This window comes from Cygnus atratus, chromosome 9, assembly GCF_013377495.2.
Source record: "Cygnus atratus isolate AKBS03 ecotype Queensland, Australia chromosome 9, CAtr_DNAZoo_HiC_assembly, whole genome shotgun sequence".
Lineage (NCBI taxonomy): Eukaryota > Metazoa > Chordata > Aves > Anseriformes > Anatidae > Cygnus > Cygnus atratus.
The window spans coordinates 3174226-3192010 of record NC_066370.1 but is presented as its reverse complement, the minus strand read 5'-3'; the positions used below and the strand labels follow the sequence as shown (position 1 = coordinate 3192010).

General features: G+C 41.0%; 1 protein-coding gene across 1 annotated transcript in view; it reads right to left on the bottom strand.

The window, feature by feature from the left end:
- The window catches only part of SPHKAP (SPHK1 interactor, AKAP domain containing), a 69560-nt gene extending 52558 nt beyond the window's left edge, over positions 1-17002 (bottom strand). Inside the window, 2 exon segments of the mRNA XM_035545126.2 lie at positions 13568-13636; positions 16876-17002. Coding sequence (XP_035401019.1) covers positions 13568-13636; positions 16876-16898 — 92 coding nt within the window. The 5' untranslated portion in view covers positions 16899-17002.
- Between the last annotated feature and the right edge of the window lie 783 nt (positions 17003-17785).

The window sequence follows — 17785 nt, the reverse complement described above, 5'->3', positions numbered from 1 at the left end:
GTGACTCAGCTACGTAGATAACTCAAATGATGCCAAAAATACAATGGATTAAAGAGATGTAACTTAAACCTAGATTACAAGAAGCTGTCTATAGTCTCCTTGCTGGCATTACTATCCTATTTATTACCTTAATTTTCCTTCCTTGGACAACTCTCTGGAGCAATGTTACATGAATATGAAATAGCAGACCATTGCCTTTTGAAGACTAGAGGATAACACATAGCTGCCTGTAATCACATCCATCTCTCCTGAATGATACTGTAAAACATGGAACTAGCTCATTTTCTTAAGCAAGCAGCTTGGAACAGCAAATGAAATACTTGCTGGATTAATTCACCCGGGTGGACATTATAAAAAGAAACATTTGCTGAAAAAGTTAAGGTGTAGTGACTAAAATGTAAACAAACAAACAAACAAAACGAACAAAAAACACACAACAGGAGTGGTTGAATTCTGTAACCCAGGCAGAACAGCTTGCTATATTGTAGGTTTAGAGCAAAGGTAAGCCATGCACAGTCTGTTTTGTGAGCCAGCTGTATACTGCAAAGCCACACTCACTTTGAGATGATGTAGATGTGAAAGACACAGACATAAAGATAAGCTCAACAAATTATTTGCATGCAGAGCTGGTATCACCCCTCAAACAGTACTTTTGGAATCATTCAGGCCAGCCTGGTAAGATCTCCCTCTATATCATAACTGACTTATCGCAAGCTTAGTGAAGCTTCTCTCTCTGGACATAATGTGACAGCTATTAAAAGCCACACAGAGCTAAAGGCCTCTTTCTCCAGAAATTTCCCAGAGTATCCAACACAAATTTACTGAGTATCCAACAGCCGCATGTTCTGCTTTCTAAATTGGGTCTGTAGGGTGCTCTTAATTCTCTGCAAGTCACCTATGAGAAGACGTGGAACACATGGTGATAGACCATAATAAGCAATCGGGTTACCATGGCTTAATAATCTGTCATCAGTTCTGACAGGATAACAGACCATATGAAATCTCCTAGTTTGCTCAACTGAAAACTAAAATGAATTTTCATTAAGTCACCTTCACTGGAGCTTAAGTCAATGTGTTAAAAGGAAGCTACTTTCAGCTTTTTGCCAAAATCCACAGTCAAACATCAGTAAGGCTACCCTTCTCTCAAAGGTTCATGTACAGATATTTTACTTAATAATCCTTGATAATCTGCTTAGAAACAGATATGGATATACCCACTTCCATGGATAGGTAACTGTTGATACGTGAGGTACTATTCCATAAATTTTGGAAAAAACAAACACAGGACATAAAATTATATATGCTGGAATTAGAACAGAGAATGAAAAATATAAAACTAATTAAGCACTTATTAATTGCTAATTAAGGGGAAGATTCATGAAGGGAGGACTGAACACACACACATAAAGGAGACCAGTATGTTACCTGACTTTACTTGAAAGATGCAATACCCCCAGTACTCTCTAAGATACCAGTACCGTTTGTATTTAGAAGGAAGTGTTTTGGCTGTTTACAAAATACCACTCTGTTGCTGAGATTGTATAGATGAAAATAATTTCTCTGGCATTTGAAAGAGCAAAATAGCACTTTATAAGCCTTATATGCTGTTCTTTAGCAGAATGAAGGACATTAAACATATGAAGTCACTCAGGTTTACATCTTCATTAAAAATAAGAACATCGTATTCAAAGGTCAAATACCGTATAAGTGAAGTGCCCTCCTTGCAACTCTTCATTTAGGCTAGCGGCTGCCTCTGTACAGCTCAGTACTTCCCAGCACAGGCTGTGCATGGCCTCTTTTTATAAGATACATCACTTGTGCAGTCTAATAGTAAGTTATAATCAAGCCTGACCTGCAGCTCGAAGAACAAGGGGCACTGTTTTCTCATGCTCTTCCCTTACAGAAAGACTGAGTGGCTTTGCCACTGCTTTGCCCTGCAGGGAGCTGGTATGTTGACAATGAGTGTTGCTCTCAATTGTACTGGGTGCAGGTAACTGAACTCAGTAGGCAGAGTGTCAACGAGTCTAAAAGAACAAAGATGATGGTGTGGCTGCTAACTGCTGGCCTTTTTGGACCTCAATTAAACAGTACAAATAGAGCAGTATATTAAAGTATAGCTAGAAAATAAAGTTAAGGAGTCATGTTCTGGAGTACCGACAAATCTGTGCTATTTCTGGATGGTACTCCAGTTAGGGGTAGTGCATTGCGTCTTCCATACAGCAGTAAAGCAGTCTTCCCAGTCATGTGGAAAGCAAAAAGATCTGTAGCATCTTCTTGATTCTTTAAAATCTGCTTACTTTCCAAAATAAAACCACTTTTCATTTGTAAATATAGAAAACTTTGTTAAAGTTATGTGATGAGTGAAATAAATGTAGAACGCTATTATATGTTTTGAATGAGAAACAGCTTCGTCTCAGACTGAAGTTCAGACAGGCAAGAGCAACTGCCTTTGAAATTACTGAAATCTCATAAACCTAAATTCTCATGCCAGCTATCCCAGTAGTCAGAGATGTATTTCACGTCCAGCTGATTACTCTGTGCATAGGTAAAACCAGCAACTCTGTTTCCCAGAACAAGGGGCAACACATTCAGGTGGATCTGCAACACTTTGGAGCTCTTCTTTTTTGTCTAAAGGTTCACATTTCCTGTGCTGTAGCTGTAGAGCTAAACCTTTATCCTTGTGCTGCATTGCAGTTCAGATCTGGAGCTGTGCTAGTAGAAAAAACTCTAGCTTCTCACTGTTTGCAAAGCAGTTCACCCTGTCAGGGTTCACAGATGCTGAAAAGGGAAAAAATTTTCATGCATAAATGTAAAATTATAAGAGTTACATTTGGGAACAGTCTTAGACTCCTCAGCTGTTTTTCAGCGAGTTTATGGATGTACACTTTCTAAACGAAGTACAGAGAAACACATACACGCACGTACTTGCCACCACTGCTAGTCGGTTATGTGAACACCATAGGTATCATGCAAAGCAGATACGCAGCAACACATACTAATTGATGGGAAAATGGCACCCAGCTGAGTTTCTTCAGGTTGGCCATTTAATGTCACAAAATGAAGTCTTTCACAACGCAAGCAGATGCACTGTACCAGGTTCTGTCTAGCTATTTTCATGGGTCTTTTATTCAACACACAACACAGGTTTGGCTTTTCAACACCTCTTTTACAATTACCTTTTCTTTCCATTAGATCAGTTTCCTCTCTTAATAGACTCCTCTCTAAGCTTTAATTTTCAACATGTATGTGATTTCTTAAGAGAGCCTCCTCAGGCCATTTAGCTCTGCCACCTTTTGCTCCGTAGCAAAGCTGGTCAGATAGGCCCACTTTTCATCAACTCCCCAGAGAAAAACTATTCTGTTTTTCTGAAAAGTTGCCTGCTCTCATTAGTTTCTCAACAGCAGAAAGCTGAAAGAAACTGCTGCAGAGATGTGGTCATGTCGTCATCAAATTGTAACTCTGCATTCGTGTCCTACACTCATTACTGCAGCACATTAAGAGTCTACACAAAGCACTAGTCCTTCAAGGCATCAGGCACAGATCGACGCCTTTTCACTGCAAGATAAAGCAAGCTGCTGAAGGCTTCAGGTCCTAATTCTCACCTTTCCTAGGCTCCCCTTGTTTAGCACGTGATGGAGAATGCTGATCTGACTTGGACTTGCTCATTGGATTTAAAGCTATCATGGAAGGCTTAACGAGGAATCTTTGTAGGACGAAGGCTTATTGCGGGGCTTCAGTCAGTACAGTGCTCAGTAGAGGGTGCACATCTTCTGTAATATCTACCAAAAATGTTCTGGATCTTGTGAGAGAATGACTTTTCCTTTGGTGTCAGAGGTCCTAATTTACAATTCGCCTTTTGAAACTGAAGCTGGGAACCTGAACCAATGGCCCGGTGCTAAGAAGCATGCCATTTTCAGTTTAATACATCCATTAATAGAAGAGTTACCAGAGTCGTTTATTTGCCACCAGATGCTGTTTTACTGATACATGAATTATGATTGATACTTCTTTCCCACAAAGCTAAATTGTCTCACTAAGAATGCAAACAAATTTCTTGGAAATGGGAGGACTGCAGCAAAGAGCTATGAGGTTTATAGTATTAACTGTAATAGAAACCCATCCTTTGCTATTGAACAAAATGCAAAGCAATTGCTTCTATTTTCCTACGTTGAATAATTCAGAAATACTGACCTTGATGACTCAAGACTTAATCAAAAAAGCACAGCTGCTCCTAAAAATAATTACCTTCTTTGCAGATGTGGCAGATGGTGCTACATCAACTACGAAGAGGTAATTTAAAGAATTCCCCAGGTTATCACTAAAGAAAATTAATCTTGTGAAACAATATCAGAAACTTCAATTTCCTACCATCTTGAACAATCATAACCTGCTTCAAAAAACCTTATTGTTTAGTAATTGGTCCTAAGGAACAAGTTCAATAAATAATAAGTGACCACTACAATTTTTTTTGAACTAATCCTATTATAGCCTAGTGCTTTTCATCTTTTCATTATGATCTCTCATCTCAGCATTCAGAACAGACAAAACATACTGATCCATGGAAAAGATAATCTTGATGAATTAAGTGAACCAAATTTTACAAAGTGAGGTTTCTCAGTGCAATTAACTCCAAGCTACAGTCGGCCACATTTCTTATGTTCTGGTAATATCTGTACTGAATGTTACTACCACCAAAAACTGTATGAATCTTATTTTGAAATAGAAATATGAGACAAGTGAAAGCATGGCAGAATTCTTCAGCATATTCTTAACTTTGTACTCAGAAACAAACCCAAAAGCTACTCAGAAATTGAGGAAGGCAGCTAGCTTAATCCAGACCCTAAGCAAACAGGTTTTTTTGAAAGGCATGCAGTGTTCAAGCAGAATCCCTTAACTCCAAAGTCCAAAGCCTTTTTGAAGTGGACATACTAGTCACACTGCTCCTCATGCTACCTTTCATATTTTGCAGTTTTAAAATTTACCTTTTTATGTAAACAGGTCAATAAAGTCACTAGCAGTAAAATCTTTAGATGTAACACTGTCAAAGTTACTATTTTAATCCACAAAATTGGTTTTGATTCAGTCTGGACCATGTGTATACTTCAATCAGAGCACAGATGGTTAGTCAAACAGATGCTCTATAAATACCTCAAACAAATGTCTTTCTGATTTTGTTATGGATTTCGAACCCATGTGCAGAATATAATCAGTGGCAATACCAGGAGCTGATCTTCTAAGGTATTCATAGACTTGTTCCAGTCTCCCTTGGCTGCTACTGACTTCACTGGGAACGGAAAATACTGAATAGTTCCCCTCGTTATCAGACCTGAGTGTCTATGCAGCCTAACAGGTACAGGATCAGGTTGCTAGTAAAACTAGCGCACTAAAAAGAGTAGAAGTTTAAGCCTTTATATTGAGATTGCTCATTTCACCATGCTTATTGGGTACTCTTGATTTACATTTCATTTTTATTGGTGATATAGCTGCAAAAATGCCAGGTCTTTTGCTGTGTAGTAACGAAAAACAAGAACAGAGAAAAGACAACCCATAGTATTGTATGGGTTATACAACCCACAGTTGTACAATGTAAAAGCCTTTACTCTCCATGTTTCCAGAGCCCTGAGTGCCCTTTATTCTGTTCCAATTCAAAAAAGAAAAATAAAAATCTAGAAGCCTCTGCAAGCATTAGCAATGCTCAGACTCCTTTCAAAACACATTTTAAAAATATTACAAAAGAACAGACAAGTTTAATGGAAGAATAAATGAAAAAGTGAATTAACAAAATTTCATGTGATTTACTGCAAAATATTCCTCCCTTCCTTTATTTAGTGACTGAATCCTTTAAGGAAAAATAGCAAGAAGGTATAAAAAGAAGTCCTGGATCAACAAGTAAGGACCAGACAAGGTCTGATGAGGAAAAAGACTGACTGACGTAGGGAAAGATTAAGGAACCGAGGCTTAAATTCACATGGACTGACAGATCAGCTGAGACTCCTTTACTACCCTACAAGTGAGGAGATCATACAGAGCACTGGTGTGCCAGCTAAGTGGGAAACTTAAGGCACAGCTGAGAGTTTGACTGCAGGAAAGATAAATCTTGTTAAAGGAAGGATTCTAAAAACTGAATTGTTTATATGTACCTAACTTAAGTGGGCAGCGCTGACCAAGAAGATGATTTTAGAGAGATACAGACTGAACCCACTATATCCAGATACTACAAACAAAACAGAATAAAGCAGTTTCGTTTCCTCTACAGCAAAGCAATAGGTTTGCTACTACTTAAGCCAGTGAGCAGCAATATAAAATCAGAAATATTCCCCCCCAAAATTCCTTATTTACTTAGCATTTGTAGGTACACTGTACAATAGCACTTGTTCTTGTGCTGTAGAAAGAAGGACAAAGAGAAAACACTTGGGTTTCCTCTCAAGAATATTAACAACTGTGTATTTATTAAGCAACTTACCTTACTACTGTACTTTTGAAGGCAATACTTATTCTTTGAGAAATGAATACAGATTACGTTGTTAGTGTAGCACAGTGTAATATTCCAAGGGTGTGATGTTATCTGACCTTACTTCTTTTAAAATAATGGAAAAAACATGGTGACACAGCTGGAATCTGGTGAAACTTAGTCCAAATTACACACACAGCAAATGTGTGTGCAGCTCCTGCAGACTTCAACTAGAATTGGAAATTCTTAGCATTTTTCAAGATGAAGTCCAAGATGTTGCAAATTAGGCTTTCAAGCCAAAAACCACTGGGTAATTTTTAGAAGCCTGGTTTAAATGTTTCTTGCATTCAACAAACAAATTTATTTCTCTGTCTGCTCATCTTGTTATACACAAACTGTCAGGTGGGCATTTCAGGAGAACCAGAGGAGCATAAGACAGGAAGAACCCGGTGATTTCATGTGCAGGATGTTAATCTTTGCTTAACTAGCTTGTTAAATATTTTTGGCATCTTGTTTATATCATATAGCCGAACTTCACCGTCAAGATTCTAAACTAGCTTTTGCCATAGAGCTATGCAGTGTGTTTCTGATTAGGAGCATTAGAGCAGCATGAGTCAAATATTGAGAAAACGGGTGTCGGCGTGCAAAACGTGCTATCAAGTATTTCACTACCTGATATCTTTCTTGAAAGTTACCTTTTAAAGATCTCAGGTGTACTCTATAAAAGCTTTTCATTAATTAAATTCAAGACAGATACTAAATATTTTTGAAAGGAAGAGAGAGGTGACAACAATGCTCGTAACTTAAAAGCTAATGAGTACGTCATGATTTTATTTGAATAGAAAATGCAGGTAGCTAATCAAAACTTGCTAGATGTTTCAGTGTTTTCCTTTTTAGATTGATTACAAATCAAATATACTGTAAAAGCATGAGTGCAATGTGGTAGGTACTCAGGATTATGTGCGTGATAGGAAGGGGAACACCGCTTCATGTTCTGAATGTTTTTTTTCTAATGGTGTGAAGACTTTTAGAAATTCTTTGTACCTACTCACTTCTACTCAGGAATAATAAATCTGGCTTTGGAAATCTGACAGTAGCAAGGGGCTGATTTGTCTCCCAATATTTAAAGGAGAAGCTTGGGAGTTTTCTACTGAAAACATTCTTGTTTCCAGCCCATTTAATTTGAAATAAAGCCAAACTGTGCAGATTCGAGCTGAATCTTTCATAACATTGTTTAGGATTATAGTAGTGTTCACAAACCAATGTTTTTACCTTAACTAATGACTCCAGAAATATAATACAATAGTCTAAAAATAAGTGTCTTCATCTAAATTAATCTCAGAAATGTCCTATTCTTTTCAACCCAGTATTGTTTCTATGACCACCTGCAGTTATATTCATAAACTATCTAGTTAAAATGTCAGGGTACGTTCTGAAGTTATTTTAATGCCAAAGAATACATTCTGTCATTGCTTATTCGAAACACTTATTTTTACATAATTTACATGTCTGAAACATTCCTGAACAATTCTGTTCTGATTTTCTACTAATATCCCAATGAAACACAAATCTTATCAATTTTGATGCTAAATTAATATGTCAATAAACAGCAATTTGTGTTAACGTAGAGACAACAAGGGCTCAATACCACTGTTTTTTTTTTTTTAACAACACAATAACATTACCAGAGAAGTGACAAAAATGAAGCTGCCTCCCTGGTTATCTTGGTGTCTAATAATATAAAACATGTTTGTATATAATTATATCAAGATATTACAAACGTTTTTTGTTTACCTTTCCTTTTTTTTTTCTTTTTTTTTTTTTTTCCCCCATGGATTATAGTATGTTTAACAGGATTGAATGGCAGGTATAAAGGCAACATTCTTGATTTTTTTGCAGCTTAAGCAGCGTAAGGAAAGCATGAGATTTCAGTCCAAACGATGATTTTTTTTTTCTTTTTTTTTGGCAAGATCAATCCTCCTTCTTTCTATCCCCTAAAATCTTCTGCCTTTCTAACTGTAAAAGGAACCTATCTCTGAGGGTCTAGAGATGAAACAGATCGCAGAGCTATTAATTTTAATTAATTGATTTTTTTTCCTTGGTGGCATGATGGTGATAAATTCCAGAGCTTCTTCAGCCACTGCTTTGCAATCAACTTCAGAATCACAGAATCACAGAATCGTCTAGGTTGGAAGAGACCTCCAAGATCATCTAGTCCAACCTCTGTCCTAACACTAACAAAACCTCCACTAAACCATATCACTAAGGACTACAACTAAATGTCTTTTAAAGACCTCCAGGGATGGTGACTCAACCACTTCCCTGGGCAGCCCATTCCAATGCCTAACAACCCTTTCAGTAAAGAAGTTCTTCCTAATATCCAACGTAAACCTCCCCTGGTGCAACTTTAGCCCATTCCCCCTCGTCCTGTCACCAGCCACGTGGGAGAATAGACCAACCCCCACCTCTCTACAGCCTCCTTTAAGGTACCTGTAGAGAGCGATGAGGTCTCCCCTGAGCCTCCTCTTCTCCAGGCTAAACAACCCCAGCTCCCTCAGCCGCTCCTCGTAAGACGTGTTCTCCAGACCCCTCACCAGCTTCGTTGCCCAGCACCTCGATGTGCTTGGTTATGATTTGTTTTTACTTATATGAAATAAAAATCCGCTACTGATAGCAGTACCCAAAGACATATCCATGTTATGCTCAGATGCCCATTGCACAATGTACAGTATTGATTTCCATAACCTTAGAAATATGGCTGCACTTTAAGCAGCATCAAGGCTTTACATTAGGAAACTACAATAACATTTAAATTATATCATGCAAACCACTGAGACATTCCAATCATGTGGCCATTGGATTTCACTGAATTTATGGCATATATTGTACACGGGATTGAATTTATTGGCAGGTACAATGTGAAGCCAAGATTACATGACCATTTAACTACACCCCTCAACAGCCGTTCTATTACTTCTATATTTTTACGTATTCCAGAAAAAAGTGTTTTTTTTCTAGTTGAGGGGAGGGTTTCATTCCAGACTTGTGGGAGGACAATGGGCTTTTCATTTCACTATCACAGCATGCAATTTTCTTCCTTTTAAAAATAAATGAACTGTTCATTTTTATTGGATGTCTACAATGGTAATACACATCTTTCTCTGAGAGGGAAGAAATTGCCTTGACAACATAGAATAGCGATCTATAAGCATGTTGTTGGACTGTTATCCTGCTGATTTGATCTCTTGCCTTTTCAAACTGAAATAGCATAGACAGCTATAAATGAATCTTGGGGGAACAGGATAAGGACCTAATTTAAATACAGTTCTGCAAACTAAGATACACCTTTTTTTTTTTTTTTTTAAATCCCTTTAAAAGCCACTGCATGTAATGATCAGCTCCACTGCTGGCAGAGATGCACTGTAGCTGGTATACGAAATTCTGAGGCATATTTATAAGTATGGAATCTCCTGGAGGCTACAAGAAGACCCCTTAAGTTTTTCCTTGCGGAAGGAAGATAAAAGTCCTGTCCTATGGGACACTCTAAGTAATCTTTGCCTTCCCTGAAGTGGGAACTACAGGTCCAAGTAACTTAAGGTCAGTACACAAGGCAGCACTGCTGCCCCCTTTGGGCTGTTGAATGCATTTCCTTGTACAACTGCTCTGGCATTTGGCTGAACAGTTACACTCGAGCTTCCTGAATTTACCTAGCCCATACATACTGTGCTGCCACTCCAGCAAGAAAATTAGCCTCTGTGCAGAAAAAAAAAAGCAGCGTACACATCTAACTGATTAGTTAATGCTATGAAGTCACTAATTCTATATAACATTCCACCACATGGGTGCCCAGGGTATTTTTGGGAAAGCAGTAAACCATCATCCAAGTCTGGGCATCCTAAATTCTGTGCATCTTTCTTTTTAAGAGGTTTTAAATGTAACACAAAATGCCTTAGTTCAATGAATTCCAGTTTTTCAGCAATTCATGTAATAAACCAAAACTCTCCCAGAAAACAATCGACTCCCGTAATACTTGGAAGCTGGTTACAGCTAGTGCATGGAGCTAGCTCAGAAACAGAGTGTAGAGGGTAGGACCCGGTCTTAAAATGGACCTGCTAGGGTTATACAGGACTTGATGACCACGTTTCACTAACTGGAAAATGTGCACTGCATCAGGTTCTGTGTTAGATTTCTTTTTAAGTCTTTTACTTCAGCTGTAGATTAAACTTAATTGAGATCTAGAACAGATTTTTTCTTAGGTAACAGTCAAGCAGAATTTATTAGGTATACAATAAATTGTGATGCCACAACCAACAGAAAACAGCTTTGATAAAAAATGCTGACTATCCACTATGTATCATGGGCATTGGCAGCAGCCAGATATTTAATAATAATCAGTCAAGTGTTGAAGTGAAGAAAATTAATGAGGGAAACTAAAGAGATTAATGAAAATAATCCAAGGTTGACAGGACTAAGCAAAATCCTAAAAAAGAAGGTTTAAAATTTATACTGGCCACCAAATAAGTGCCAGCAATCATAATACTAATCAGCATATACTAAATTTGTACTAGTTTTTAAGAGAAAAACAGCAATACTCCATATGAATTTTTCCCATCTGTTTTCAGGGAAGAAGGGAAGGTATACTGTACGTGCAGTTTGAAGCACTACTGATGAGCAAAGAGGAGGTTAGAAAGACAAACCCTGACAGGTTTCTGATGCCAAGCTCCTTGTATACATACTGCACCAGTGCTGGGCAGCCCACAGGCTCCTGCTCCTCTGGCATGCAGCCCAGAGCCTGCCCAAAGCATGGGAAAAAAGGGGAGCTAATGCTGTAGTTTACCCAGTGAGTTGGTAACTAAAACTAGTGTTTTCTGTATAAGACAGTTTAATTAATTTTCCTTCTTCTGAGAGAAAGCTCGACCTACTCTGCCACTTGTGGGTGCGTGTTCAGAAGTACCTTGCTTGGGTTCCTGATCCTTCACGTGGAAGCCACCTCCCTGGTGTTAGATAACTACACACTGGTCTGAGGCAGTGTGGCACTCCAGCCTGAGCTGGAACTAATATTTAATACAGAGCACTGCCGGCATGCCTGCGATCCTGGACTGCTATCCTCACCTGGCTGAGCTCTCCTGGCAGCCTGCCCCTGGCCCTGCAGCACCTCAGGCACACAGAGCACTCTGCTGTCTGAACATGGGACTTGCTGTCCTGACTTCTGGCTGTGCAGGTGCCAATCATGCCTTAAAATACAGCTTCCGTGCGTGCTCCAATTTATGATGTTTGTAGCCCCAAGTGGCTTAGGAATGACAGCTGTATCGGGGAGTGACTTGAAGGCGGTTTTAGTGCTGGGGTTCCTTATCCATGCGTGGATGAAGGCTCCCACCAGCCTAACTCTGCCTCACTCCTACTCAGACTATAGCTTAACAAATCACATTTGACCAGAAAGAATAAAGTAATTAACTGAAGGCTGAGGAAGGAAATAGAAAAACCCTGCTAACCTAATAAGTGTGCTTGCAATCATTATTGGAAAGAGCTCATAGTCTAAAACATATACAAAATGCACAGCACAGGAACAAAGTATGACACCAATCAAATTACCACGGATACATCTTAAGGTTTCTCGAGCCTATCCTGGGGGAGAGATGTTTTGAAGGAGGAGAGGACTGGATGATACAGAAGGAAGACTGGTAAGCATAGGCAGTACTGCAAATGCTATGACTGATACCATTACAGGCAGTGCAGTCAGAAGGGGGGAGGTGATGCATAGCAGCAGAGAGGGAACTGAAAGAGGAGAGTAATGGATGCAAGTATGAAGTTCATGTGGGAGGCTAGGCTAGCCTGGATTAAAGAATTCAAAACAGGTAAGATTGGTAAAATAAAGCAGTAAGTGTAGATGCAAGTCTGGAAGCTAAGCAGTAGGGTTTTGTCACTAGAGTGCATATTGGGTTAGTGAAACAAAACATGGAATTTATGCTTTACTAGTTCTGCAAGTCTCCCTCCTCCTGTCACCCACAACCCCACTGCTCGAGGCAGCAGATTTCTCATCCACAGACTTACAAACGTTGATACTAAGTTGCTTCTGCTTTTAGAGGAATTTTTCTCCCTTGACCTCACTGAAGAAAAATATCCCTCTGAGAATTATCGCCTGTTTGACAACATAGGTTAGCCAGGTTAATGAACTGTTCAAAGTATTTCCCCATGAAAATAGAACAGAGCATGTCATTTCAAGAATTCCCACCACTGACAATCAAATTGACGATACAAGCTGACATTTTAAGAAGGTGGTGAATCTCACAAATGATCACATTAGATATATTTTCTGGCCACTCCAATCAAAACATTTGGTTAATTCACATGCTAATTTGCAAATGAAAAGCATATCCATAGAGTATTAAACGTGTGACACCATCTACTACTCTAACGCATGCAGTTATCTTGATAATTAAAGTTCTGGCAATACACACTTGTTCAGGAGATTTCTTCATTTGTCCTATTTCATTTCAGTAAGATTTGTAATACATTTGTTTCTCTTTTATTTGCCAAGGTGGACAAATACAGAGAATGGATCTGCAACCTAGGCAGTCTCACCAAACACTACCCGTCACCCCGAGTAGCTCAGTCTTTGCCTACTTCATTCCACTCATCGCTAACAATGGCTCCAAATTAATTCAGAGTACTCCTTCCTGTTGTTCTGTTTTTGTTGTTATTGTTGCTTTCAATTCTTTAATGATTCCTTCAAAGAAACTGTTAGATCTAGCTTAGTTCCTTGATTGTAGTACTTCATAATTTGGGTCTAGCTTAGTTCCTTGATTGGACTTCATAATTTGGGTCATTGCCTGCAATTTTGTCTCCTTACAGGATCAAAGCTTTATTTCACTCATTCCTAAAAGCATCTTTTCCCATTTTAGCACAAAGCCACCAGATCTGTTCTCTCTCCTATACAAAATCTGGGCTGCTTTGTGGGACTAAAGGAGCAGCTGCCAGCTGAAGTCTGGGACGTTAGTGCTACTGTCTAAGTTACCGACTGAAATGAGCGAGGGCCACATGCCTACTGTCTGTAATAAATGTCTGATAAAAACACAGCTTTTGGATCTGTTCTTAGCTTTGAATATCTTAACTTACCTCTCTGCATCTTTGATCAGGCCTAGCATATTGATCAAATATGAAAAGTGCTTGGTTTCCAACAGGGACCTAAAAAATCAGAAAGGCTTTTCTTAGCTTTTATCTATGCTCTGTGAGCTTAAGTCTTCTGCAATACCAAGTATTATTGGGATGTAGCAAAGATATTTTATTTCATGTAGGTGATACAAAACTTTTTGTAGTACACGAGGAGTGAGTTTATAAAAGATAGCAGTCATCCTTTGGGCTTCTCTTTTCACTGTTTAAAATATAAAAGCCGGTACTTCTCATCTGTGTTTCATGGGAATGCATTTTAATTCTTTTGAATTCAGTCTAATGTTGCTTCTAAGCCTCAGTGCTGCTTCTAATTCTCAGTTGAAGAACACATTATTCCTCCTTTTCTTTCCAGTTTTCACACAAAAAGTGAGTTGAAAACATGTGCCAGTCCAAAAGATGAGTGTCTGAAGACTCGTATTTCTATGTCAGCTAAGATGACTTTCAGATATACAGGCTTGGCCAAAAAATTGTGTATGTCTATAGGTTTTGTTTCATAAGCTTGAGCAGAGAAGCTGCAATTTTACCAAAAGGGGTAAACGTGCAACAGCATTCCAGGTAGTCAATGGCTTATACAGGGGACAGAAGCAGAGCAGTTCCTGGTTTCTATGTAAATAATGCACGTTTTTCTTCCTGCCTTTCTCCTGAAAAAGCAAAGTGCAAGCTGGTAGGTTTAAGGACTTAATGCAGTTTTGTTCATTCACCATAAATTACAAATCATTATAGACCACAGTTGCAGGTTCCTAACTGCGACGTCTACCAAAAATGTCTTTTAGCTGCTTGAAGAAAAAGCGACAGCTACCAGTTCTGTGCAGTTCTCTGCAACTGATCATGTGATCCCCAGGGTAAGCATTCACTCCCAGAGCTACTGCTGGAGAATTAATTTATCAGTGGATGCCCAAAGGCCCTGCTCTGCTGTGCTCCATGGTGGCTGAAGGCATCCAGATACAGCCTTTTGTTTTTGCGTTCAGCTATGGAAGCCAAAGCAAGGGAAGGTACTGAGCAGGAATTAACATGCAGCCCAAATTTACGTAGCGATCACAGCATGTGATGGCAGAGTCAGCAGGGAAGGCAGAGCTTGGGCCCTGGTTTAGGAAACTGTGTGTATGTGATTAAGATCAGCCACAAAAATGAGCCCATGTTTAAAGCGATTCTGCAGGGAAGATGCAAAAACCCATTTGTTCTTTAACATTTTGGCAGTAAGACTTCCTTCTTTGGTAAGGTCAGTAAAGCTAACTCCCAAACACTAACGTTAATTGTTTGTGCTTCTGGGCAGCTGCTGTAAGTAACTTCCAGTTAAAATCCCCCAAATATTCTAGGGGTTGGTGGGTGGGTACGATGAGCTGAAGGTGTATGAAGAGTAGTTATTTGTCCCAATGTGCTTTTTTCCCCAAAGTTTGCTGGTGAAGACAGGACTAGGCTGAATTATCACTGTTCTAGTTATCAGCTTTTCTGGGATCCTCTGACCCTTATTTGCAGACAGAAAATATGAAGTTTACATAGCTCAGCAAAGAGAGGGTTACCTTGATTAAAAAATAACAAGCAGCTGTCAACATGCTAGCTGCAGGAGATAAAAGGGATGAAAAAGAGGACTGCAGTTCTAGGAGCAAGGAAGGCTGACTTGCTTAGGCTGCAGAAAGAAAATCATCCTTCAGTACAAAGAAAAAGGTATGTTGCTCACAGGAGTGAGCTAAGTCTTGGCCTTGCTACAGAAATAGACAGTATTTCCAGGTACTATAGGCCTAGCTAGGGTGAAGAGCTGACCAGCTAGCAGAGCTCTAGAGCAGGACTGATTTCTCAAGAGTTGTTCTCTATGATGATGAAAAGCTTAGCAACAATTGTGTGGAGTTGGAAGATAGTTGTATCCCTAAGAGGAGGCAAGCATTTAACAGTGAAAGCAAGACCGTAAGCAAGGTAAACAGCACACCAGCTTGGTAGCTTTAAGTCTGTCTCTGTGGAATGTTTGTTTTATCCTGACCTGGGCTACTGGGGTCAAGATTCTGTTTTATCCATTTTTTCCTTCTAGTGAGTGAAATACAAGATGTCAGATCAGACAAGCTGGAAGTCTTTGTCCTTAAATTCTGAGTCCCTTCTACCCCCAGACTGCAGCTTCCCATAAAACACTAGTTTATAAAATCACCTTGGTGTGTGTGTGTAGGGAAGCTTTATACAAGAAATACTAATGGTGATGTTTTTTTTATTTAAAAATAAAAAGCTAAATCCTCCTAACTTTACCCTTAAATGCCAAGGGGAGAGGGCTATTCCTCCTAGGTTTGGCAATTCAGATCAAAGTGCAAAAGCATTATTAAGATTTTGTCAGGAAATAATTATTGATTTGAAAACTTGTTCAGTCAATTCTCTTCTACAGGGTGTTTTGGAGTTTTTTCTTTTAAACAAATAAAAGCAATTTTTCATGCAAGTGATTATCGCTCGTGTAAACACGTGCCCCCCTCCCACCCCTGCTGAATATTCAGGTAGCTGTGTATCGTTCCACTGCCTTCCTTTTCAGAGAACACAGCCTTAAACTTATCTCTCATATTTCAGCTTTCTCTTTGGGACGCTGCATGACCAAAACAAAACCAATTGTAATCATCTGCAGCATATGCTTTGTATCTCCGATAGTCTGTGATATACTTAACGGGTACAATTTCTATAATACTTCTGCCTGCTTGCTATCATCAAAATGTGATTTACTTGTGATCGTTGAAGATTACGCTTAACTGTATCTCGCATCTCCAGCAGGCTGCTCCTATCTGTGTTTCAATTTCCTTCTTGCAGGAAGTTTTGCTCTAATCTGCTCCTTGTAAGCGCACGGAACCCGTGCGTGGCTGCTCGATGACAGGAACACAGTGCCAGCTGCCCGGCCCCTGCCAGAGACCTGACCCGCTAGCTGCTGTCCGCACTCACAACCGGCTTAAGCGCGACATCCTAACGGTATTTTACTAAGCGCCAATTAACTCACCGACTCTCTTAGGACGCTAGAGCAGGGGAAAAAACAGCAGTTAGCGGAAAACCAAAGGACTACATCGCCGCTCCCCTCACAAACGCCCTCGGGTTCCCGCTCTCGGTGCGGCAGCGAGGCAGGCAGCGGGACCCCCCGGCAGCCCCAGGCCGGGTGCCGCTCTCCCTCCGAGCCCCACGGTACGGCGGGGAGCCCTGGTACGGCGGGGGGACCCGCTGCCGCCCCCCGTGTCGGGGTAAGGGGGCGCCCGGCGGGGCCGTTTCTCCCCCGGGGAGGGGCGCGGTGCGGGCCCTACCTGGGCGGGGGGCGGCCGGCCATGGCCGTGACGGGACCCCGGTGGCGGCGGCACCTCCGCTCCCGCTCCGACGGCGGCGGGGCAGCGGGAGCGCGGCCCCGGCGCTGCTGCTGGTGCTGCTGCGGCGCCTGGCAGCCCTGCCCGCCCCGCCTCACTCCTCCCCGGCCCGCCTCCCCGCCCGCCCTCACGGCGCGGGTCGGGGCCGGCCCTGGGGCTTTCCCCACCTGCCAGGCGCCGGATGGCGGCGGTGACGGTCGCGGCGGTGAAGCGGTGCCCGCGGAGCCGTGCCGGGGGTCCTCAGGGCTCGCCCTGTGTCCTGGGCGCGCTGTGGAGAGCGGGACCCGGCCCCAGCACCCGGGCGGCTTAAGCGCTCCGGGGGTTGTGTCTCTCCGTGTGTGTCAGTCCGTCCACCTCAGATGCGAGCCTGGAGAATTTAGAAAAGGGAGAGTGCTCTGGTGAAACACCTCAGTCTCGTTTTGATTGCTTTCAGGCTATTTTATTTAGCTGCTTGCTACTTGTAGCCGTCTTACCCTCCCTATCCCCCAAGACAGTACTAAACATCTTGTGCCTGGGCTGAACCTGCACTGTACAAACTATTAGAATTGGTTTCTCACCATAAACTTACAAAGAGGTGAGATTAAAGGCATCCTTGTCACAGGCAAGGCGTGGTGCAGACAGCGTGTTGGTGAGTGCTGTGCTGAGCCACCTGTGTTCGGGAGGAGACCTTTGGCTCAGGTGCGAAGCTCGCAGGGCTGGAGGTTACTGGCATCACCGTCAGCCACTGTCATGATCCACCTTTTACCAAGATTCGTTTTCAGTACATTTATGCTCTAGGTCACAGCCCCTGCTCTGCTCTGTCCAGTGAGGTGACACAGGAACTTTGCTTCTGTTAGTTACATGGAAAACACAG